The 25,023-nt window shown below is 44.7% G+C and overlaps 1 protein-coding gene across 1 annotated transcript; it reads left to right on the forward strand.

Moving 5' to 3' along the window:
* Positions 1-1,241: 1,241 nt before the first annotated feature.
* nmur1a (neuromedin U receptor 1a) lies at positions 1,242-24,867 on the forward strand (the record flags this gene model as incomplete). Its single annotated transcript, XM_080769672.1, has 7 exons — positions 1,242-1,371; positions 15,606-15,649; positions 16,591-16,926; positions 17,977-18,120; positions 18,391-18,729; positions 19,497-19,680; positions 24,440-24,867. 7 exons carry the CDS (start codon positions 1,242-1,244, stop codon positions 24,865-24,867), a joined length of 1,605 nt encoding a protein of 534 aa, XP_080625798.1.
* Positions 24,868-25,023: the final 156 nt, after the last annotated feature.

Here is a 25,023-nt window from a genome sequence, read left to right on the forward strand (position 1 = left end):
CTCCAGGCCGGCCGGCCAGCCAGCTACCCCCCTTGCAGTATGTTGTGAATCAAAAGTAATAAAACTTTGCGGTTGAGTGTCTTCCAATCACGCAACCCCACTGGGATTCCAGTGTGAGAATGCCCAGATGCTATAGTAATATTAATTGCCTTTCAGCCCATTTGATTCCTTTTTCAAACTATTTTTGCTATAACAATAGCAATAGCAAAAATATCAAGCCTGCTGATTCAAAAAAGAAAGTGTAATAAAATAATGATGATGGCATTTCATAATGTCAATAAGTGATGTATAGGGAGAGATACCTTTGTATGTGCCATGGCAATAACAACCTGATTTTTACTCCAATGCATTTACATGTATACAATCCATGATGGAGAGACCTTGGCCTTGGTGGTGAGCTTCTCCACAGCTCAGCACATCCAGTGCATTGTGTAAGTGTAAGGTAAGTGTGTTTCCACGTGATTATCACGTCATTATCTCATAGGTCAGGACCCTTCATTTCTCCCTTTTCCCTAGCATGAAGCAGATTACAAAAAATGGCAGAGAGCTCTCCAATTGCCCTTCATATCTTGTTGACAACAGCTGTCACAGTGGCATGCTGGGGAGAGCAGTTTCAGCGAGTTAAAACTAATTAACATTTAACAATTTGCGCACCACAATGTCCCAGGAGTGCCTGTGTGGAGTTTGTGGACTTTCCATCATAGCAATAGAGAAGGACACTTTTGCTACACTAGATTATAAAGACATTACTTCAGAATTTGCGGCAAGGAAAGCCTCGGGAATAGATTGTCCACCATGACTCACATGCAGCACATTCCTGAGCGGCACGGCTGCAGCTCACCGGTCCAAGAGATGGGTCAAATGCGGAGAACAAATTTCACTGTGTGACAAATCGTATGACTTTGACTTTTGGTAAATGGTGCATTTATAGCGGAGGAAACCATGCATGCAAGGCACCAAACTGCACATCTGGAGCAAATGGGGTTCAGCGTCTTGCGCAAGGACACTTGCTCAAGTGCGATACTTGCAGTATCGCACTGGGAACCTCACAGTTTTCCCATCCAGCTGTTCTACCGGCCACTCTACCCCTGAGCCACTTCCGCCCCAGTACCAAAAGAACACTGGGTTATACACACACTTAAGTAAACGTCCCTGAAGCGCAGGCGTGGGTCTGGAGTCTGTTGACAGCTCTCCACAGGACGGCCCTGCATGGGGAGCCGGCTGGGGTCCATCCTGTGGACATGGCCAAGCCACCTGAGGCGGCGCTGGCTCAGCATGGTGAACATGCTGGTGGAGTGAGCACGTTCCAGGACTTGTGTTGGGAATTTTGTCCTGCCAAGAGATTCCCAGGATGCGACGTAGACAACGCAGGTGGAAGCTGTTGAGTCGTTTCTCATGTCTGGTGTATGTGGTCCAGGCCTCGCTGCAGCCATACATCAGGGTGCTGTCCGCTAGACAGGACCCTGGATGCCAAAGGGAGAACTATATACAAACAAAGTATGTATGCAGTATGCAGCTGGAACAGATTTACTCCACTGCCGCAGGACCCTTGATGTCTGTCTGACGGCCGAGATAACGTCTCATCTTCACCCAGCAGGGTAAGAACCAAGTGGAACTCGGAATGTAAACGGCTACAGGGAGAGCCGACGATTGTGCCTGGAATTCTGATTGTGGGTGACTCTGCTGTCATGTCAAAAGATTAAGAAATAAAAAGGCAAAGATGCTAAATGCTTTATACGTTATACTCAACTTTATACTTGACAGGATCCCATCATCCCTATTCTGGGGGGGGGGGGGGGCATTCACCAAAAACAGCAGATCTACAAGCTCACAACGGTTCACAATGTGACACGTTGTGAGCTTGGAGATAGGCTATTTTTGTGAAGATATTTAGTGTAGGTTGAACGCCAAATCAGTTTTACTCAGTATAGAGGGTGTTAGTGGTTAAACTGAAGTGATATTGATGAATTCCACATTCTGCAGCAACCCTGGACTTGCGTCACAGTGAAAATAGCAGTGAAAGATCTATACAAGCTCACAATGCGTCGTGATGCATTGTGAGCAGTTTCATGCTGTGGCTGTTTGACGGTTGAGCTGACATAGAAACAAGCTTTATTTATAATAAAAGGAAAGAAGGCCAAATATAATAAAGGTGTCTCTGGCTTTCATTTTTATTGGTTTGTTCTGAAAGAGGGGGAGGGAGGGTTTGGACTTTTGACAAGAACATTACCAGAAACACAAAGCTATATGTCCCTGAATGACCATATCAGGTCTGTAACTCTGAGCGTGTTCAAATGGAACTAAATAGACCCTTACAGCCAGGTCTGTAACTCTGAGCGTGTTCAAATGGAACTAAATAGACCCTTACAGCCAGGTCTGTAACTCTGAGCGTGTTCAAATGGAACTAAATAGACCCTTACAGCCAGGTCTGTAACTCTGAGCGTGTTCAAATGGAACTAAATAGACCCTTACAGCCAGGTCTGTAACTCTGAGCGTGTTCAAATGGAACTAAATAGACCCTTACAGCCAGGTCTGTAACTCTGAGCGTGTTCAAATGGAACTAAATAGACCCTTACAGCCAGGTCTGTAACTCTGAGCGTGTTCAAATGGAACTAAATAGACCCTTACAGCCAGGTCTGTAACTCTGAGCGTGTTCAAATGGAACTAAATAGACCCTTACAGCCAGGTCTGTAACTCTGAGCGTGTTCAAATGGAACTAAATAGACCCTTACAGCCAGGTCTGTAACTCTGAGCGTGTTCAAATGGAACTAAATAGACCCTTACAGCCAGGTCTGTAACTCTGAGCGTGTTCAAATGGAACTAAATAGACCCTTACAGCCAGGTCTGTAACTCTGAGCGTGTTCAAATGGAACCAGATGGCATTTGATTCCATTTGTACACGCTCAGAGTTAAGGGGGTCCTTGAAAATAAAACATTTGAGAACCACCAGTACTAGTTGGACTAGTACTGGACTAGTTGGACTAGTTGTATATGCCATACTGCTCCATTACAATAACTCCATTACGGACTATCAGAACACCATTTTGGTGGGAGCACACCACAGCACTCAGCAGCCAGAAACAAACCGAAGGGAAGAACAATATCAATGGCATTTCTTCATTTAAACTGCTCACTTATTTTCAACACTCAAACTGGATCAAAGACTGGACACCTATCTGTTATACTGTTTTTCTGTGCTGTACTGTATAGGATGATGTAGGATCACTCTTACCATACCTGTGAGGCAATGAGCAAAGAACAAGCACATAAGGTGAAAATTGGCCGTTACAGTTGCTTTACATCTCTGATGTACTGTGCATTCACAGAGCCAGAGCCATGAAATGACAAATCTCTATACATCGCTCTCAATCTCAACGCAATTACCTCATCGCATTACATAGGTAAGTGAAATGGCTTGAGAGAAGCTTTCAAATGCAATGGGCCATTCATACTGTATGTCACAGTCAGTGTCATATGATGACACAATACAGTATAGTGACTGAGTCACTCACTGTGTTGACTTCCAATTTGCACCTGCAGGCACTAAAGGGGACTTAATGCTGAAAGCTCAAAAATGCATTTAAAAATTGCAATTTCCTTTTACTGCCCTTTGCACCGAAGGATTGCTTTTTAGAACATCTTAGGCTATATAACTGGATGATTGCAGGGAAAGAAAACGGCACATTTCCCGCTCCAGACAAATGTGTTTCTCACACTTTCCTGTTCCTGCCAATCAAATGCTAGTAAGCTACACTACACAGCACTTTGAACGTCTTTCGAATGTCTTCCTTTTTTATTTTTAAATATATTATCTTTTTATTCATAGCACAAACATGACAAACATGATGAACATTACATTTACAATGCACCTTTTATTTCCCCCCTTTTTTTGCAGACAGAACCTACATCCGTCTTTCAACCGCCTCCAGGCCTCAAGGTATACGGTCACGGCTCCACGGCTCCAGCCTGTCACAGCATGACATTACTGCAGATGTCCCCACGGCCATTTGGCGGGATCATCGTTATGAGGCTATATAGGCTCACGGTTGTGCAACCGTGTCGCACACGGAAAATAACCGATCTGCAAGCTCAGAGCGCTTTGCGTCGCAACCTCGTCGTCACTTGTAGATCGGCTATTTTCAGGGCTTAGCAGGGCTTAGCAGGGCCCACCAGAGCTGGGTTCCTATAATCCTGCTGTGTGAGTTGTCAGCCTCCAGTGAGCTCAGTGCTTCCCTGCTCTCCACAGGACTGTTGGCAGCATGCAGGGCATATAAGAGGCCTTGGGCATCGTTGTATAGCTGCCTCTGTGGATGCACAGCAAAGATCTGGAGGGGGGACAGGTGATCTGTCTGGGTGGGAGAGGGTGAGCAAGCTGCTCTTAATGTTTCATGGGTCCCCCTTGAAAATGAGAAGCTGCAAATCTGAGACCCTTATGGGTAATTATTATTTTTTACATCCTATAAATATGAGAGTGTGCTGTCGATCCTCAAACTCCCCAAAAACTCATTTTTTGGCTCTTTCGGCAGGGTTCAACGTTTTTTTGATTGATTGGATGATTAATTAGATCAATGAAGCCCTGAAACATTGATTCAATCGATCCGTGTGCGGATATTCCCCTTTTCTTCATCCGGATGTATAGCCCTTAATAATAATAATAATAATAATTATTATTATTATGTATAGCCCTTCTCCTAGACCTGTAAAGATCTTTAACTCTTAGGAGTGTACACATGAAACCAAATGGACCCGGTTTAATTTTACACTCTCAAGTGTTAGATTATTGTTAAACATATGTATTACTTAATTTACAAGAGGGTCTACACAATTAGAGAATGTAGGAGAATTGACAAACTCTTCTGCAACGACAAGAAAATATTCAACGTTTTGGGTCTGAGAGGCTAAATGTCATCAAATGGTGGTCCGTGGCTCAAACGTCAAATAAATGATGGGCCTTGATACAACAATGATTGAAAACCACGTCCACTGCCCTCGAAACATATCCGCAAGCTTGTCGTTCTGCTACCTTGAGGTTACTCAATGAGGTTTCTTTCCACCCGACAGAGACGATATATAACTTATGTACAGATAGTGGGTGGGGGTCAACTCAAGCCTGTTGTGCATATTATAACAGATCATATCAACATAATGGAACTTTTATGCAACATGAGGCTTTTGACTATGGACAAACTTTGTAAGAGAGTATAAAGGATGGTGTGTGTGTGCGTGTGTGTGTGTGTGTGTGTGTGTGTGTGTGTGTGTGTGTGTGTGTGTGTGTGTGTGTGCGTGCGTGCGTGCGTGTGTTAGGTAAGGGATAATGGCTGGGTTTCCCAAAGGAAATAAGCAATTTAGAGACCAGGATTAGGCTACTGCATGTTTTTGTGAGGGTACCACTACCTACCCTAGGGTACACGGGGAGAACATGCAACCTCTACACAGAAAGGCCTTTTCGTCTGAGGACGACTTAAAGAGATTGAGGTGTACATAGATGGCACGAAGTGACAAAAAGCTACTTTTTTAAAGAAATCTTCTCTTCTGGGGGTCTCCATGGCACAAAACATCAGAGGTGGAAGAAGTATATTCAGATATTTTACTTAAGTAAAAGTATCAATACCACAATATAAGAATACTCTGTTGCAAAAGTCCTGTGATCAAAATGTTACTTGAGTAAAATTACTAAAGTATTGCCATCAAAATCTACTTAAAGTACCAAAAGTACAAAAAATAGCACATCTACAAGCTCACAACGTGTCACGGCCAAATACCGTATCAATTTGATGGTCCTCCACACGAAAAAGTTTGAGAACCATTGATTTATAGACGGCATTTTGTCATGTCTTAATGGGTTAACTGCAGAGACCACAGAGAAGCCTGAATATCCGTCAGTCCATAATCATCTTCTAACAACGCTGAACGCTTTCTAGCATGCATCCCAGAGGGAAATAATTGGATAATTAAATGAAACAGTCTTGTAGATGTTTAACTAGATGTTTTAAACTCTACAGGACTGCTGCTGCATATTGATAACAGCCAATGCCTCTGACCTTTAACACTTTGCATAATTTACCAAGTGTTCCTATGCAAATCATGCCCTATTTTTCCCCCCTGCTGAGTGATTTAAATGGGAGGAACATGTGTACTTTAGTTATAGTTACGCTGTAGATTTGGATAATAATTATTGTTATATTGCATCGCTTAGATCTGCTATTTTCCAAATAATTGATATATTTGAAAACTTGTGAGAGCATGCACGCCAATTTTACAGCAACGCGCCACCTGCTTGCGTCAACGTCCCTCAACTTCTTTGAGCCTAAGTTGGTAATTCCTTTTCATTGAAAAGGAATTAGGCGTGCCATCTGTCAGCCATCTGAAAAGGCCTTAAAGGAGAATTTCTGGCTAGAACTTAAGCTTTCTTACATTTATTTGTAGTCGTTACGTCCCCACCAAAGAAGTCCAGGTGTTATTTTGTGCAAAAAAAAAGCAACTGAAAACTGTATTTCTGCTTGATGAACGTTACTGTGAACTCGTTCATTTCTGGCGTGTGTGAACGCCATGCACTCTCTCACAGTTCACTTCGTGTGTGTCAGTGTGTCAGATTTCCATAGAGCCTTCCAGGCGAAAACCCAGCTAAACCACACCATAAACAGGTCTTATTAATATGTGTCGGAAAACCCATCAATAAGCTCTCTGGAGTGTGCAGCACACATCTTACAACCGGACGATGATGCTCACGCTGATCCACAGAGACAGCAGACACAGAACATGTCCCCAAATACTGAGGTAAGCTTGTTGTTGTTTAATTCAACATAATGTGCCACCAAAGAATTTCTTCCAATAGATGGTTATCTTCCTGCACCCATTTCAAAAGGGTGCAGGAAGAGTGGGCACCGAAACATTGTGGGCACCTCAATATTAAATTGGCTATACTTTTTCCTAAATGTAAAAAATCATAAAAAAGGAATTAATTTGGATAATGGTAATGGATATATTGTAAATGTTGTCAACACAAGTTGTAACTTGTGTCAATAATTGTGACAATAGCTCGCAGCAACATATTGGAAAAGAAATATACTAAACTAGTACACGAACCATGAACTTTTGTTAAAAAAACTTCAATTGTGAACTATGAACTGAACTATTTAATTTAAACATTTGTGAACTGTGAACCGAACTAGTTCATGTAGAAAGTGAATTATCCCAACACTGATGACATCACGCCACAGTGATGACATCACGCCACAGTGATGACATCACGCCACAGTGATGACATCACGCCAGTGATAAGCGACCCACCGTGCCAGTGTTGCAGGGACGTGCACACATAGACATCAAAGGGGGCTTCAGCCCCTGCCCTTTTACCCGTCTGTCAACCAAGTCAACAGCCCTCTCCAGACCACGAATGCAGCATTTACTAATGGTGAAAGAAATGCAAAATGCCACTCTTTTCCATGCTGGAAGGCAGCCTTCAGGAGAATTGCCTTTTCCCTTAGTCTCCTGAACTTGCAAGGCCCTGGGGCCTTGCAAACGTGAAGCGAGGAACGCAGGCGTTTTTGCCTGGATCAACACAGGTCCAGGTCTGTTGAAGAGAGGTAGCCTGGTTAATAAACCAGACTAATATCGCACGGACTGCGGGATATTAGTCTGGGGAGGCTCAGCTTGGATTTCATTTCCAGGGCGGCGGGTTGAAACATTTTCTCTTTGACGCAATTGGTCAGAGCTACTGTCAGTCAAAGGTCTCAAGCATTGAAAGTCACTGTACCAAAGCCCGCCCATATTGCATACCGTGTCCCGATTGGCCGCCCCATTTCTCTGGTGTAGGAAATGGGCGTACAATTGAGCCTCTCCAGACCGTAATCCGCCGGCAGGCAATTTTTTTTTTTGCCAACGGCTGATTCGGTCTGGTTTATTAACCAGGCTAGAAGAGAGGCGCAACAACGCAAGCGTAAAAAAAAAGCTAAACACAGAATCCAGGTCTGGTGGGCCGCGGCCGTGTGCACGTAACGAGCACGTGCGCAACAAATGCACGTGCATTTGTCTCATTGAAAATGAACTATAGGCGCGTTTTATCGCTCCCCGTTTGCAAGGCCCTAAAAGCATCTAAAGTAGCTGGAAACGCAGGGCGATAAGCGACGCGTCTTGAGCTTGAAACGCAGGGCGATAAGCGACGCGTCTTGAGCTTGTAGATCTGCTCCTTTGGCATTGGAATACTGAAAAGCAACAGTTTTTGGAACTTATGAGGTTTCAACCTGACAGCGACGATAATGCTACACTGAATCTCGACACAAATACTGAAATTATGCATGACATGGTGTGGTCAACAGTAACTGTGTGTGTGTGCGTGTGCTCTAAAAAATTGATCAATGGCCAAACCCTGAAGAGACAACATCAGACAGACCAGGGGGCAAGTGAGGGAGAGAGAGAGAGAGAGAGAGAGAGAGAGAGACATGGGAGGCAGAGCTTGCACACACAGCTCACACTCCACAGCAGAGAACACTCTGTCATCAGGGTCTGCCGGCACAGCTGCAACCAGGTAAGGTTTGATTGACTAATTGATGTGTGTGTGTGTGTGTGTGTGTGTGTGTGTGTGTGTGTGTATAAATAGCAGATATACAAGCTTGTACTTCACACAGGTGTGATTTTTTGAATGACATTTTGATTCGTGCAAATCTTCTTTTTTTTAAGCAAACATTGTTAACTCAAATCTTTGCTTCTGGGGGTCCCTGGATTACAATATTTTGAGATGTGGTTCCACCATCAAAAAAACCTCCCAATTTTTTGGGGAGTTTCTTGCATGAAAAGGTTTGAGCTCCACTGATGTTTTTCAGAAAACTGTTACTAATAACTGTAACTAACAATTATTATTATTATTATTATTAGTTATTATTCAGTATTATTCAGTAGTATTGATTGATTCATTGTTTCACTGATTCATTGATTGATTTGCAAAAAGTACAGTGGTATCATTATACAATGGTGCTAAAAGGATATACTGAGAGCTTGTTTCAATTGTGGTCCTATGTATTCAATTAATCAGACATTATAGCATGCATGTGGTTTGGCTGTGTGTGTAGTCTTGATCTGATTACACGTCCGACACATCTCAACTTAGCATGCCGTGTAAAACATTCAACGACCATCCTTGCCGCTGAACTCTTGGGTTAAGAGAATGTATAATTCATTACGTTTCATTGTGGTCTTTCTTCACCTTCATTCAGTAAAGTGGAAGCTGTGTGTGTGTGTGTGTGTGTGTGTGTGTGTGTGTGTGTGTGCGTGGGTGGATGGCTGGGTGCGTGCGTGTGTGTGTCAGAGTTCAAATTGGATATAGATTTATTTTTCACACAGCTGTGAAGAGATGCCTTTGATTGATTTCTGCAGAGAAATCAACAGAGAAATGGTTTCCAGGAATATTATAGGGCCATTCAGTCTGAGTGAGCAGCTATACAAATATAGTTTTAAAACTTGATTTTCAGTCTAGAGGATGGCAGAGTTCACACCGATTATAAAAAATATAATGGTGAATGATATAGTTTGAGACTACGATAGTTACCTTTTAGTGTAGCGTGCGAATGGCACTTTAACCTCCAGTCACCTCCAAATATTGCAATGATAAAGAAATGGCTTACTTAGTATGGTTATACGTTTATTTTAAGCACCCCACCACCCTATGCATCATGCTGCAACACAACCGACATGACCGGTCGCATCTCACAGCACACCCATCCCCACTGGGGACTAGGATTTCATCTCACAGCACACCCATCCCCACTGGAGACTAGGATTTAATCTCACAGCACACCCATCCCCACTGGAGACTAGGATTTAATCTCACAGCACACCCATCCCCACTGGGGACTAGGATTTCATCTCACAGCACACCCATCCCCACTGGAGACTAGGATTTCACCTTACAGTACACCCATCCCTACTGGGGACTAGGATTTCATCTCACAGCACACCCATCCCCACTGGGGACTAGGATTACCTTTATCTCACTTTCCTCCTATGGATTACGGACTCGATCATATACCAAAAAATGAGTTTCATGACTTCTGCCTTCTCAACGGCTCGGAGGGCAAACATCTTCCCTTTGGGGGTCTGTGGCTAGTATCCACACGATGTTAACATCAAAACCCGGATAGTAAGAACAAGCCCCCCCCGGATGGATCGAAGGCCCACGGCCGTCCAATGCCTACTTCTCTTGTATCATACCGTATACTCTACTTGTATTATTTCCCACCACGGAGTAACCTTGCATCCACCTCGGAGGACAGTCAGAACGGGCAGTGACGGTAGGCCAATCACAGGCAGGCGGCGCGTTACCATGCCTATGCTCGGACGCAAACGAGATTCACGCATTACCAACGCAACCCGTCACGACTTCCAGGTCACAGAACCCGACACGGAAGCTAACGTTACACGGGGTCAGCCTGGGTGAGCTATGCTAATAGCATTAGCTCTCCATGCCGCAAACATCCAGCGCTCCCCCACTGACCAACGCAGCAGAGCTCATCGCCACCAGCCGACAACGGGACGCTGCGGAAATCTCCCGCAACTTCCACTGAGGCCTGGCTAATACCCGACACCGTGGATCGGCGATACATCATGGCCGACAACAGACCCAGTGGCGTCACCCCCTCCCCCTACCCGGATCCCATCTACCGACTCCACTGAAAAAACACCCCCATCCCTGCTTTCTGGTTACAGGGTACAACAACCCTGTAACCCCTCTTTCAGCTGATCAGAGGATATAAGCTGCATAGGTTTTGCCTTCATGTTCTCTCCACAGGTGCGTTTTCAGACCTTTTGACTTATGGTGACTTATTTGACTTATGGTGTTAAAAGAAGGGCAATTTCAGACTCTGTGTGAAATAAATCACACGGTATAAAAGCCCTTTAATCCCTGAGCCGTGTTACCGCCAACATATGAGGCGCTTTAAGGAAGATAGTTTGTTCAGTGTTGAGTGCGCTCCGATAGACAATCGCCCAGTGGGCAGTGTATTGATGCGACGAGAGGCTCCCAGTGCGCTGTCAAGTATCACAGTAGGCCTAAGATCTGAGCTGAGGCCCATTCTACAAATGTCTTCTGAATCAGTAGTCCCCATACTTTCAAGATCTTAAAAAAAAAAGTGAAAAATGCGCTGTGAGGTTGTATATCTGCTTTTTTCTCTCTCTCTTTTTTTTTATAGCCAACGCTAATGACACGAATGCTTCCCTGGTTTGAATGAGATATTGCAGCTCTATACGGTAACTGCCACACTCTGAGGCTGTTGCAAACCACTCGTGTTTTATGAGAGAGCCTTGGCACCTGCATATTATCTGCATAAGTGCATATATATGTATTTCTGATTCCAGCTCAAAAGGTTTAATTGAAGGCTGCATCCACGGTATGCAGAGCTCTTGCGCTATTAACCCATTCTGACCTGAGATCAGATTCATACGAGGTTTCCACTGGACACACACTGGGTCTGATGAACCCATTCTGACCTGAGATCAGATTCTAAAAATGTCAGTCGCTCTTCGATTTTTCAAAAAATAGCAGACCTACAAGCTCGTAGCGCGCCACTCGGTGGCGCGCTATGAGCTTGTAGATCTGCTGTTTTTCAATAGCTAAAGCATAACATGATGCTAAAACACCAAAAGGGGTTCCCGTTCAGAATGGGTTAAATTGGAGATTTATTATGGTCTGAATATTATTCATGGGGTCTCAAACGTCGTTTTGTTCTCCATACAGATACTGTATACATACAGAGGATGTCATTAAATGTGTCATTATGTTATTATATTAGCAGCAGGGTGCGTTCCTGCCAGTCTCATTCTCTCGGTTATCAGTTTAGTCAGGGAATATTATCAGAAAAATGTCCAATCTGAGAATAAATTCCTTTACCAATACATTTCTTTACCAATGTGTTTGTAAGTGTAACACACCTCATAAAGACCAAGTTATATTTGTTATATTTGTGATATACATACAGTAGCTGAGCCCGCTATTCCGACGCATCGCCATTCTGACTCACCGCATTACTAACCCTGTCCCTATAACCCTAAACCCGCATGCAGAAGCCACGTAGGTCGGAATGTCGGTGTGTCAGAATGCCACTCTGTCACCATAGCCAAATGTGATGACCTGGAAAAGTAAAAGTAATATGTAAAGTAATATTAATATATTACTCTTGCTCAGACAGTGACAGTAAAAACCCTAGTTTGACCTCTCACATGGTAGCTGAATTAGCACATCATTGTAGCTTCCCTTCAAAAACATAATTTGCATGCACAGTACTACGTATGCATGCATGTATTGCCTGTCTGTCTGTCTGTCCACAGTCAAAAGCAGCACGTCTACAGTATATACAGTATTCATATTAATCTCTTCCTGTACCATACAGATACCCTTTAAAGACACTATGGGGTGTTTACGGGAAACATCACTGGAATCTCGTGCTGCGCGTCTGTCTTCAGATGAGCGACCCAACAGGTCTACAGTAATTGATTGCAAATCGTAATTTCACGTTTCAATCGTCAAAAGTGATGGATGTCCCCATCTCCAAAAGAAGCCCTTTTCTTCCCATAGCAACATCTGGAGATGTTATCAGAATAATAATGTCTTCAGATTGGGAAAAGGTTGCCAGGTGGCATGTTTTAGAATGTAGATACATAAATGTCATCGGCTCTCTGAAGTTTGTCCCTTTTCAAGAACAAGTGCTTCTCAAGGACATTCCTCTGACAATCAGCCCGGTTACAGTCCATGTTAGTTAGTGCGACCAGGCCCCATCGCTCTTCATTCTGTTTCTTTGACGCACTTAATTAAGGCCCGCTGCATGAATTAAGAATTTTAGACAGTTCTGTGCCCTCTATTGTGATTAGGATATTTTAGGCCTGGAGTCACAAGCCAATTACTCACTGTGTAAGATTTTACCACAGGTTGTTTCGAGGAAGCAATCTGATTGGTTGAAACAGCCTCCTAGCCGTGGATTAAACCTGCACCATTCACCACCTAATCAAAAAAAGAATTCAGCTGCATGCCGTGTAAAACATTCGACCACACACACACACACACACACACACACACACACACACACACACACACACACACACACACACACACACACACACACACACACACACACACACACACACACACACACACACACACACACACACACACACACACACACACACACACACCACAATTAAACTTAATTAATTATACATTCTCTTAACCCAAGAGTTCAGCGGCGAGGATGGTCGTCGAATGTTTTACACGGCATGCAGCTGAATTTCTTTTTTGATTAGGAGGTGAATGGTGCTGGTTTAATCCACGGCTAGAAGGCTGTTTCAACCAATCAGATTGCTTCCACGAAACAACCTGTGGTAAATTAGAGTGATGATGAAGATGAAGAATCTGTCAGAAGGGTTCGGTTTCGTTCACAACTGGGAGTGTTGTGTGTGTGGCTGTGACTTAGATCAAAGCAGACCACACGCAGTGGCCTAATACATTGACGGACTAGTGCTGTTACACCCAACGTCACTTTGGGCGTTTGGGGACGTGGAACGTCACTACGCTGGTGGGGAAGGAACCGGACCTGGTGCGGGAGGCTGAGCGCTACAGGTTAGACCTGGTGGCACTCACCTACACACACCGTAAGGATTCCGGAACCAAACTCTTGGACATGCCGCTGGAGTTGCCGAGTTGCCCAGGGTGTGAGGGCTCAGGCGGGTGTGGGGATACTCACAAGCCCCCGGTTGAGTGCCAGTACGTTGGAGTTTACCCCGGTGGACAAGAGGGTCGCTTCCCTCTGCCTTAGGGTTGGAGGGGGGAATACCCTGACGGTTGTTTGTGCATACGCACCGAACAAGAGTACAGAATATCCGGCCTGCATGGATACCCTGCATGGGGTCCTGAATGGGGCACCTGTGGGGTATTCCATAGTCTTACTGGGGGACTTCAATGCACACGTGGGTAATGTTCAAAGCCTCTATTGCTGACGCTGCAGCTGTGAGCTGTGGCCAGAAGGTCATATGTAGGTGCCTCAAGGGGCGGTAACCCTAAAACTCCCTGGTGGACAGCGTAGGTCAGGGAAGATGTCCGACTGAAGAAGGATGTGCCCATGTGTGTTGTGTATATGTTTTTCCTAATGAATAACTGACTATTGTTTATCTATAGTTTCATGATTACTGTGATGTCCTGCTTGCCCTTTCCTCTTTTTTGTTTTTCTTGTTTGTACCTTTCTAGTTTGTCTTACTTTATTTGTATATACACATTTACAATTCATCCTGTGTGAAAACATCAAAAGGCCTATAAAAAGGGGAAAAATTAAAATGGCACTTGAGATGCAGCGCTATCTGCAGTGCTATTTTCTTGATAGTCAGTGTGCCAAAGTCCTTTCAGACAGAACAATAACCTGCAATCACAAAGTTTATTTGGTAATGAATGAATTGCATTTTTATAGCGCTTTTCTATGCACTACGTGCCTACTCAAAGCGCTTACAATGATTCATTCATGCATACACTGCGACTAAATTGGAAATTAAACCCCAAACACTGACAAGTAAATCAACATCTGAAGCCAAGGCAATAAATATGGCGAGCTGCAAAACTGGAAAAGCAGGGTTTAAATTACAGTGGAGTGATTGGTAGCATGGTGTGCAGGTGTGAAGTGAGAGAGTCCCGTCGTGATTGGTTGGAAAATAATGAGCTGATGGAATGAGTACATGGAGACTAATGAGAGGAAATGGACACAGTGGGGCGAATACAGCATGGACGCAATAAACACCTGCACCTCCTAAAAGACATGCACGCACGCACACACACACACACACACACACACACACACACGCACGCACACACACACACACACACCTATAATGGCGAGTTATTTTTCGGTACCACGGTCACGCGCACGCCGCACACACGCGCCTACATAGACCTGCTGATAAGGCTAAGCCTATATTGTTTATAGCTTATGAGAGTTTTAGACACACACACACACACACACACACACACACACACACACGTAGACACATTTCTTTATACTGTGCTGCCTGCGGTGTCAATAATAATCTCCTCTTTGATGGTGGAGGAGGCATTCTTGTTGCGTGCAGAACACTAGCACCACATAAGTGTTGCCTCCTGGAGCCATACTGCTGTGCTGTGTTGCTTACCATTAGCGTGCGTTCAGGTAAACAGTTAAAGCTGTTGTTGTGCAAAGTACTTTGAAAAGCGCTGTATAAATTGCATGTATTATTATTACTGGGTACTTCACACGGTGTGAGAATAGGGCGGCGCCCACCGCCAGTAAACCTAGACTGGGTACTTTATATAGCCTGGGAGCCACAGGCTTAACTCATGATTATTGCAACAGTATCCTCTACGGCACCACCTCCAAAGTCCTCAATAAACTGCAATATGTCCAGAATTCAGCTGCCCGCCTGCTCACCAGTACCCGCTCCAGAGACCATATTACACCTGTCCTCCGTGACCTTCACTGGCTACCGGTTAAACAAAGAATCCACTTCAAAACACTCCTGACCACCTACAAAGCACTAAATAACCTGGCTCCCCCATACCTCTGTGACCTCCTCAAACGCCATGCCCCCTCTCGCTCCCTCAGGTCTGGTGATGCAAACCTCCTCGACGTCCCCAAAACCAAATGCCGTACGTGGGGGGACAGAGCTTTCGCCTTTGCTGCCCCAACCCTGTGGAATGCCCTCCCTAAGGCACTCAGAGATGCCCCTACCCTTCAAACCTTCAAATCCACCCTCAAAACCCACCTCTTCAAAATTGCCTTCCCTAGCTAACCCTTTTCACTGTCTTTTAATGTTCTTTAGCCTTTAGTGTTATTTTTCCTTTTTCTATTAAAGTTGTTTTTAATTTGTTGTTACCTCTGTAAAGCCCCCCCATGTAAAGCGTCTTTGGGTACTCAGAAAAGCGCTAAATAAGTTTGAGATATTATTATTATTATTATGTCGTACTTTGCCTGCTTTGCCGAAAACATAGCGAAAACAAGTTATGGCCATTTTTGTATACCACACCGTCATGCTTTAAGTATGCATGTGACAATTGTGACAATGTCAAATTTAGGAGGTTTCCATGATTCTGAATCCATTTCAAGAAGCATTTGTTTTGCACGAAAAACACGCCTTGGCCTAAAAACGTCCATAGCCGTCATCACAAATGTGATGAGGTCAGCACATCTGGGCACATTTTGGCAAGTGGCATATGCAAAAATGGCCATAACCTTTTTCCGTTATGTTTTCGGCATGACATGACATGAGTATGGCATGACATCACAGCTCCTGTCCAATTGTGGGCCTGTGGCTCCCCGACTATTATGTACTACTTGGTGCGTGTTGGAAAGTCTGGTGAGTGGCGAGTCTGTTGTCTGACCGAGGTGGTTAGGTGTGTCTTCTCTTGAATCTAGGGGCACGCGGTTCCAGTGTGCATGCGCGTGCACCGTTCCGTTCCTGCGCGTGCACGTCACAATTTATTTTGGTACCACGGCATGGTACTGCGTTCTACGACCATGACACCACTGCAAATCTCATGACTGATCTAAAACCTAACGGTACAGTTCTGCCCTCTGTCCCCTCCCCCAGGCGCTGAGTCCGACTGTCTCCACCATGTTGTCCGTCAACAATTGCTCTTCTGAAGCGATGGCCGGGTCCGTCGGCTTGAACTGCCTCCCAGAAGTACGGCGGTGCAACAACCTCAGCTTTGCTGTGAACCCCGATAACAGCAGCAGCGGCGGTGGCAGCAACGGCGGCAGCATTGAGCTAGAGAACGCGTGTCTCACCGACGAGGAGTACCTGGAGAAGTACCTGGGGCCGCGGCGCTCCTCCGTGTTCCTCCCGGTCTGCCTCAACTACCTGCTCATCTTCCTGGTGGGCGCCGTGGGCAACGTGCTCACGTGCACCGTCATTGTGCGCAACAAGGTCAGTATAGGAGGTGGAAAGTATACCAGTGGTAGGAAAAAGGTATACTCAATTGTTTTACTTAATAAAAGTACCAATACTGCAATTTAAAACTACTTCGTTACAAGTAAAAGTATACGGAATTGAAAATGCACTCGAGTAAAAGTACAAAAGTATCGGCATCAAAATGTACTTAACCCAATTTGGGCGGGTACCACTTTTGGTGCATTATGCTATGCTTTAGCTATTTAAAAATAGAAAAAACGAAGAACGACTGACATAGAAACATAGCTTTTTCAGAAAACTGTCAGGATGTAGAAGACATTTTTAGAAACTGATCTCAGGTCAAAATGGGTACTGAAAGTAAAAGTATGCATTGTGCAGAATGTGCCATTTCATAAGTTCAAAATGTCGTGTATTTTCCTACACTGACAACAACAAACCAGAGAAGAAAGGAGCTCTCTAAAGCAAACGGTAGAGTAGTGAAAACCAGGCATCAAAGCATCAGATGAAGAAAACGCAGGCAGAGAGATGAACCGACGGTCCCATCAGAGTTGAAACGCAAGCAGAGAGATGAACTGACTGGCGGTCTCATCAGAGTTGAAACGCAGGCAGAGAGATGAACTGACTGTCCCATCAGAGTTGTATGTATTTCAAAGGATGAAGCAAGGATGAAGCACAACAGCGCAGAGCTTCCCCGTAGGCCCAGTGGCCCACGGGCGCAGCACGAACTGCCTGACCGTCGTGGCCAGCCAGTCACGACAACTATTTCAGTTGGCGTGACTGGCTAGACTGCGTGATTTTACATAGAGAGTGAAAGACACATTTGCATGGACACAATGTCTGCCCTAGAGTGTACTTGGCTGAGATCCTCTTGAGGTGATTGCTTCAGACAGACAGTCAGTCTCCTCACAAAATCTCCTATAGTACACACACACACACACACACACACACACACACGTCGGACTAATGCCCTGTCTGAATTACATGTGGTCCCATTGAGGTCATTAAAACCTAAAAGAAAAAAGAAAAAGAAAAAGAAATGACAATTGCCGTCATGAAACCTTTAAGGTGATGTGGACACCAACCAACTACTACCTGTTCAGCCTGGCCGTGTCCGACCTGCTGGTGCTACTGCTGGGCATGCCGCTGGAGCTGTACGAGATGTGGCAGAACTACCCCTTCCTGCTGGGCGCCGGAGGCTGCCACTTCAAGGTTGCAATAGCTTGGGATTATTATACTTTTTTTCATTATAGTTTAGTTTCATTTAGTTTTGACTTTTTTTTTGTTTGTTTCTAATTCAGTTACCGGTAGTTTGTTCGTTTTTAGAGCGGGTTTGCTCGAGTGTGACTGACTGAACTAACGCAGGCTACGTCTCATTTCAGTTAACAAAAAAAGTTTGTATTGTATTTATTTTTATTCTATTTTATTTCAGCGTACGTTACGTTAACTATAACAACCTTGTGCCACCTCCTCCTCCTCAAGACCTTCCTGTTCGAGACGGTTTGCTTCGCCTCCATCCTCAACGTGACGGCGCTGAGCGTGGAGCGCTACATCGCCGTGGTGCACCCGCTGCGTGCCAAGTGCGTGGTGACGCGCGCGCACGCCAAGCGCGTCATCCTGACCGTGTGGGGCGTGTCGGTGCTGTGCGCCATACCCAACACCAGCCTGCACGGCATCGCCACGCTGCCCGAGCGATCGTCAGGCGCCGGCGGCAGCTTGGGAGGAGGAGAAGGAGGGAGCGACGGCGGCGCTTCATGGATGGCGGAGTCGGCCATATGCACGCTGGTGAAGCCACTCTGGATTTACAACCTGATCATACAGGTGAGCCGGTGTTGTCTCGATTCGGTTCAAATAAAACGTGTCAGTGGTGCTCAACCTTTTTCACGTGAAGGACACCAAAACATATGGGCTGCTGACCCCCATCTGAAAATGTGTTTTTCCAAGGACCTCCTGCCCAGAAGCAAAGATTTGAGTTAAAAACGTTTGCTCTGAAAGAATGTATATTCAAAGATTTGCAACACAATTTCACGATATTTTCTTTTTTGCAGATGTACAAGCTCGTAACGCGGCATTCTGTGTCTCTGTGAGACTCAATCAACTCGAATTCAGTTTTGTCGACTGAAACTAAATCAGATGACCAAAATATGACAAAAACTAAATCGAACGATATTCAAAAAGACTGACAATAAAGTCATAATAAATGATAGCAGCTTGCAGCACGTTTTTGCTCCTGATCAACCGTAGTTCAGCAATAGCATAGATGGTACTCAAGTAATGCAATAAGTCGATCTGTTCAGGTGCATAAATAGACTTACAATAACCTGATTCCGCCAGATGGGAGCTGTATTGATTCACAAGTTCACAGCACAGCCTCCATCACATTGCGGCATTTAGAGGATGGGTTTTTATGCCGTTCAGACTATGGGTTTCATGGGTAATTCTCCCATTGGCTTAGAGGCAGCCTAGAGGCAGCCAATCATGTAAAAGCGTACACTACGATCGTCTTTAAAGTCGTTAGTAAATGCAGATCAGCTCTGCAAGCTGATAAAAACTAAGCTAAACTGCCGTCCATTGAATCCCGGCTGCAGGTGACGGCCGTGCTGTTCTTTGTGGTGCCCATGCTGACCATCAGCGTGCTCTACCTGCTCATCGGCCTGCAGCTGAAGCGCGAGAAGATGCTGCAGGTGCTGCAGGGCAAGGCCGGCAACGTCTTCTGCAACGTCCGCTCACAGCAGCAGAAGGCACGCCGCAGACAGGTCACCAAGATGCTGTGTGAGTGTTGAAATCACTATGATTCACTCCGACATCCGTGTCATCTCACTGCTTTTGTACCCTACTGACTGACCTCCCAGTGCCTTCGTCCTACTCCTCTCCCTGCTGACAGGTGCCGTCTCAGCCGGTAGGACTATTATAACCCTCCCTGCTCAACTTCCCTCCTGAACATGGGCCGATTGTCTTTGACAAAGCCTGACAAAGCCGGATGCACCACAGTGGATTCAAAACCCACAACCTCCGCCGTGGTGGGCAGGCACTTCACCACTCTGCCACCCGAGCGCATCTTACAAAATATTAAAAGAATATTGAGCCATATTGTTTCTCAGCACTGTGGTTCCAATTATAACACAGGGCACAGTGAGGAGTACGCGTCATATTGAAACCACTTCTTTTTACAGACATGGACTGCACTTGGCATCTAGCTGTCCTTAAACCTGTGACCATGCTGGAAGCTGAATGAACATAAACATGCGAAAATATATGACTTAGTAGCAAGTACATTGAACCAATAATATGGTAGGCTGGCACAGGCAGCTGCATTATGCTGACCATAATGTGAGGTGACAGAAACAACACGCCAATGAGCTCATATGCTTTTCCTCCTGTGGAAGCAGAGAGCCACTCTGTGACAGGTCATCTAAATCGCGTTTGTCAAGCGAGCTCAACGAGGCGAGGCGAAGTGCCGGGCGAGAAGGTGATATCTCAGCTTGTCTTAGTGGAAGTGAATTACTTACTGTTATCATGATCTCATTTGTAATATGTTGATTTATGCAGCATCAGGCCCTCGGTTGACCGCAGTGCAAATTATCAATAATTAATTGCATTTCTACTTAAGCACTTAAAACCTATACTTAACTGGCCCGAGTCCCCTCTGAGGTCGATACCTCTACACCAAATCTCTTTACCGAAAATAGCAAACCTACAAGCTCACAGCGTGTCACATCACATTTGAAGAATGTCGCCATGCAGAACAGGGCCACTATAGAGCGTCGCAGTCCCACCCCCTTTCATGACGACGCCAGGCCCAGGAAATGATTCCCAATGCATTTTTCCCATAGACATTTCAAAAGGTATTTATTTAAAGACGGTTACTCCGCGTACAAAGCCAACTCGAGTCGTGACAACTCATGACAACAAACACAATATTTTGGACCAAACAAATAATTACAAAGAAGAAAAACAATGTTTTTTTCTTCTTTGCCTATGTGGTTAAGGCCCTTCACTCAAGTCTCCATAAGGGTTCATTTATATTTATATATAACTGAAACCATGCTGTTCCACCTACAGCTTCACATACAGTACCACTGTGTCACTTTGTTACATATCCCGAATCACGCATTTCAGGCGTTCATCAGTTTTCAAACTATAATAAGACATCAAACAATAACATAACCTTTTGGGGAAATAGTGGTTCCATTCCATTCGAAAATGTCACAGTTCGGCTTCGTGACTTGAACTGCTCGTTCAAAAGGTTAGATATAAGTAGAGTTGAGTTGTAGCCATGCAGAGACCAGAAGGACGGCGTTTCAAATCACCAGACCTGATGGAATAAATCAGTGTTTAATGGAGACTAAAGGGACCGAGTAACCATACATTAGACGCTTCTGGGCCTAATCACTAGAGCTTCCCACTGGCCAGGTGTGATGAACTTGCATGAAATTGAAAATCTCTCTGTCTGTATGAATGCCAAAATTCCAAATTGGATGAATGTGTGGCAGGGAGTTGCACGTTTCCTCTGGAGGCAAATATTGATTTGTTTCCTGGCAGGTTGCCCCGTATGCAGTACAATTGGAAAAAAGAAAAATACTAAAATGTGATTACAGCTACTGTAGGTCACTCGACTGTAAACAAACGTGAACATATTTGCTATCCAATTATCATATTATTATTAAATTGAAAGTGGAATGTTTCATGGAATATTGATGAGGTTACATTGATGAGGTTACATTGTCCACCTCCACCAAAAGACCAGTCGACTGTGAAATAAACATTCACGATAGTAATGGCTCCAACTATTTCAATTATAAAGTAATCTGTACAATTATAAATTTGATTTCACAGTCGACAGGGGGCCTTCGGGGAAGCCAGGGTTTGTGCATTTTATTATTTAATTTGTCGAGATGGTCTAAAGGTGACACTGCCCGTTAACACAATGGGTGTTCTTAACTGGCTGCTGGACGTTTCATATCAGGACTTAATGATCATTAGCAATATATCCCCCCCTCCCTCATTGGCACACTTCAATGACAATCAATCCCGTTGCTTTGGCGCCAACGAGAAACAAATAAGCACCGCTCTTCAGCCTGACTTTAAAAAGAAAAAGTGAGGCAATATGGGAGACGTCATTACTTTCTAATAGTGCGTCGGTAGCGGCTGCTCGGATGAATGTGGAGACTATTAATTATAATAGATTATAAATCCAATATGGCTCTCACGTTCCTCTGATGTGCAGAACTGTATGTATCCATGCAGTACTGAGCTCAGAGCTGTATTAGTGGCCTCGAGGCGGACAGCAAATTGAGAGCACAGGGGGCAGACCGACTGGGTCAATCACTGTGCTTCACTTTCTGCCTTTTCTGTATGGTTGCTTTTCCATATTTCATCTATTTTAAAGATGGAGTGCCGTGTCTTCCCCCCCCCCCCCCCCTAAAACATGATCATCAGGTACTAGGATTATACTAGGAGGAAGATTTACAGAAAGTATACAGAAAGTGTTAAAATTAGGTTTTTATGTGGTTACACCCACCGGTTCATTAAGTATGCCTGGTTTTCACCTTAACACCACCCACCTGAACTTAAGCCTCGCCCCGCCCATCATACAACAACAGCGTTGTATGATAATGTGGGAGGGGTTAGGGTTATGATGTCACTAAAATGGTGTTATTTCGATTGGGCCTTTTGACTCAAAGGCATATTTGAATATTAGAGTAATGTTAACTCCATAGACAAAACAGAAAATGTACAAAAATCACAGCACTCCGTTCTTTAACTTTTTGTGTTCTTTCGCATATTAAGCGAATGCCGTTTTGGACATACAAGGTTTCCACCCGACAGAGACGATATGTATACTACACAATATGTCTCTTTCTTTCTCTTTCTTTCCTTCCTAATTAGTGTCCTTTCGTTCCAGTGAATGGTAATCTTAATGCTGCAGCTACAGTGGCATTCAACTACTGGCCAATGATTAGACCGCAATCGCTTTACTATACTATCCTGTGCTGTGATTCACTGTGGTAATGCACTGTTTTAACAACCCATTTTGGGTGGGAACCCCTTTTGGTGTTAGTATTATGTTATAATTTAGCTATTGAAAAATAGCAGATCTACAAGCTCATAGCGCGCCACCGAGTGGCACGCTACGAGCTTGTAGGTCTGCTATTTTTTTTTATTATCGAAGAACCACCGACATAGAAACATAGCTTTTTCAGAAAACTGTCAGGATGTGGAAGACATTTTAGAAATCTGATCTCAGGTCACAATGGGTTAATACAATAAACAAAAGCAGTACACTGGCCTGGAGCAGTGATTCTCATGCAGACGACGACTAAAGCAGCGAGTCTGACAGCTGAACGTTACCCCGCTTTAGCCTCTCGCCGTCTCACAGACATACGTTTGTCAAGATAGACGCCATACACAAGTGTTAACATTACAATTGTAGCTCTAGTAGCGTTTAAGAGGTCACTGATTGGAAGCACTAATTAGAAAGGTGTCTTCCGACTCGAGGCTCCGACATTGTTTGGTCCGATGCTCATTATCTCTGCCTTTCACGAGATTGCTCCGTCTCACACTTCTATCTTTGTCTGTCCGTCCGTTCCCTCTCCTCTATACTCTCCCCTCCTTCACATCTTATCATTTGCATTTTTGAGGAAATCTGTCAGAAACAAAGACTCCGAAACAAAGACACACGAAAGCTGATCTTAAAGCATGAGAGATTTGCATTATGTTGTTGTAGGTACAAACGGCTGCGTAAGACTTAAGAGACCTGAGGCCGATTCTACAAATGCCTTCTGAATCTTAAGAGTTTTCTGAAAAACGTATGTTTATAGCTCACTAAGCTCAGTGGTGCTCAAACTTTTTCATGTCAAGGACCACCACCAAAATCATACGCATTTGGCCGCCGACCCCCCATATCAAAATATTTTGCTCCAGGAACCTCCACAAGCAAAGATTTGAGTTAAAAATGTTCGCTTTAAAAATATGTACCGGTTTTTATATTCAAAGATTTGCAGAATAGCAGAACAAGCTTGTAGTGCGGCACAAAGTCACGCGTTAAGAGCTGGTACATCTGCTATATATCGTTGCTGTCGGGAGGAAAACTCCTAACAATTTTATTTTGAGTGCCATTGCACATGCATCCTTTATGTCTGTGTGTTGTTTTGAAAATATTGAACCAATGTGAAGTAAAAAAACGCTTCGGACAAAACCTCTGAACTCCATTGGACCCTCAAAATGTTTGCTAAAGCAACCAACTCCACCACCTCTCGCCCTCTCATGAAAGTAATTATCAATAAAGTCACAACACCAACTTTGATGAGGCAGTATTGCTTCGTTTTCAAAATTTCCTGAAAAATTAACATTTTGGAGTTAGGTGGTTTATTCCCCGACAGCAGAGATATAATGTATTTTGTATGGTCGACTCATCATCATGCTTCTTTTTCTTTGATAATCTGTATGTATGTATCATGTATTGCACTGGAGCTGTTGAGGAGAACTTAAGAATCGGAAATTAATAAAGTCTCTCTCTCTGTCCCTCCAGTCATCCTGGTGGTGGTCTTCGGTATCTGCTGGGCGCCGTTCCACAGCGACCGCCTCATGTGGAGCTTCATCAGCGGCGACTGGACGGAGCGCCAGCTGGCGCTCTACGAGTACGTGCACGTCGTCTCCGGCGTGTTCTTCTACCTCAGCTCGGCCGTCAACCCCGTCCTCTACAACCTCATGTCCACGCGCTTCCGCGAGATGTTCAAGGAGGTCATGTGCCGCCACCGCCGGCCGCGCGCCGCGGCCCGGGCGCAGTCACTGAGCGTTACGCGGACCGCGACGCTGCGCACGCTCAGCGACGCTCTGACGCCGACGAGCGCCAGCGGCAACAGCAGTGCCGCGGTGGAATGCTGTGGCGTGGCTGAGGAGGGAGCGCCGCCGCACGCGGACAGTAAGGTGGAGGACCAGACCAGCTTTGCGTGTTGAGAGAAATAAAACTCGTGCTGTGGGATGTGATTTTAAAAAACAAAATGTGTCACGCTTGAATGTGCTGTACATAGCCTGTCGCACAACAGCGTCATGTTGTTGTCAAATACATGATGGCTATGTTACGTGTCGCATCGCAATGCCGTGGGCCGAGGA

This window comes from Protomyctophum bolini (genome assembly GCF_963924005.1).
Source record: "Protomyctophum bolini genome assembly, chromosome: 8".
Classification (NCBI taxonomy): Eukaryota; Metazoa; Chordata; class Actinopteri; order Myctophiformes; family Myctophidae; genus Protomyctophum; species Protomyctophum bolini.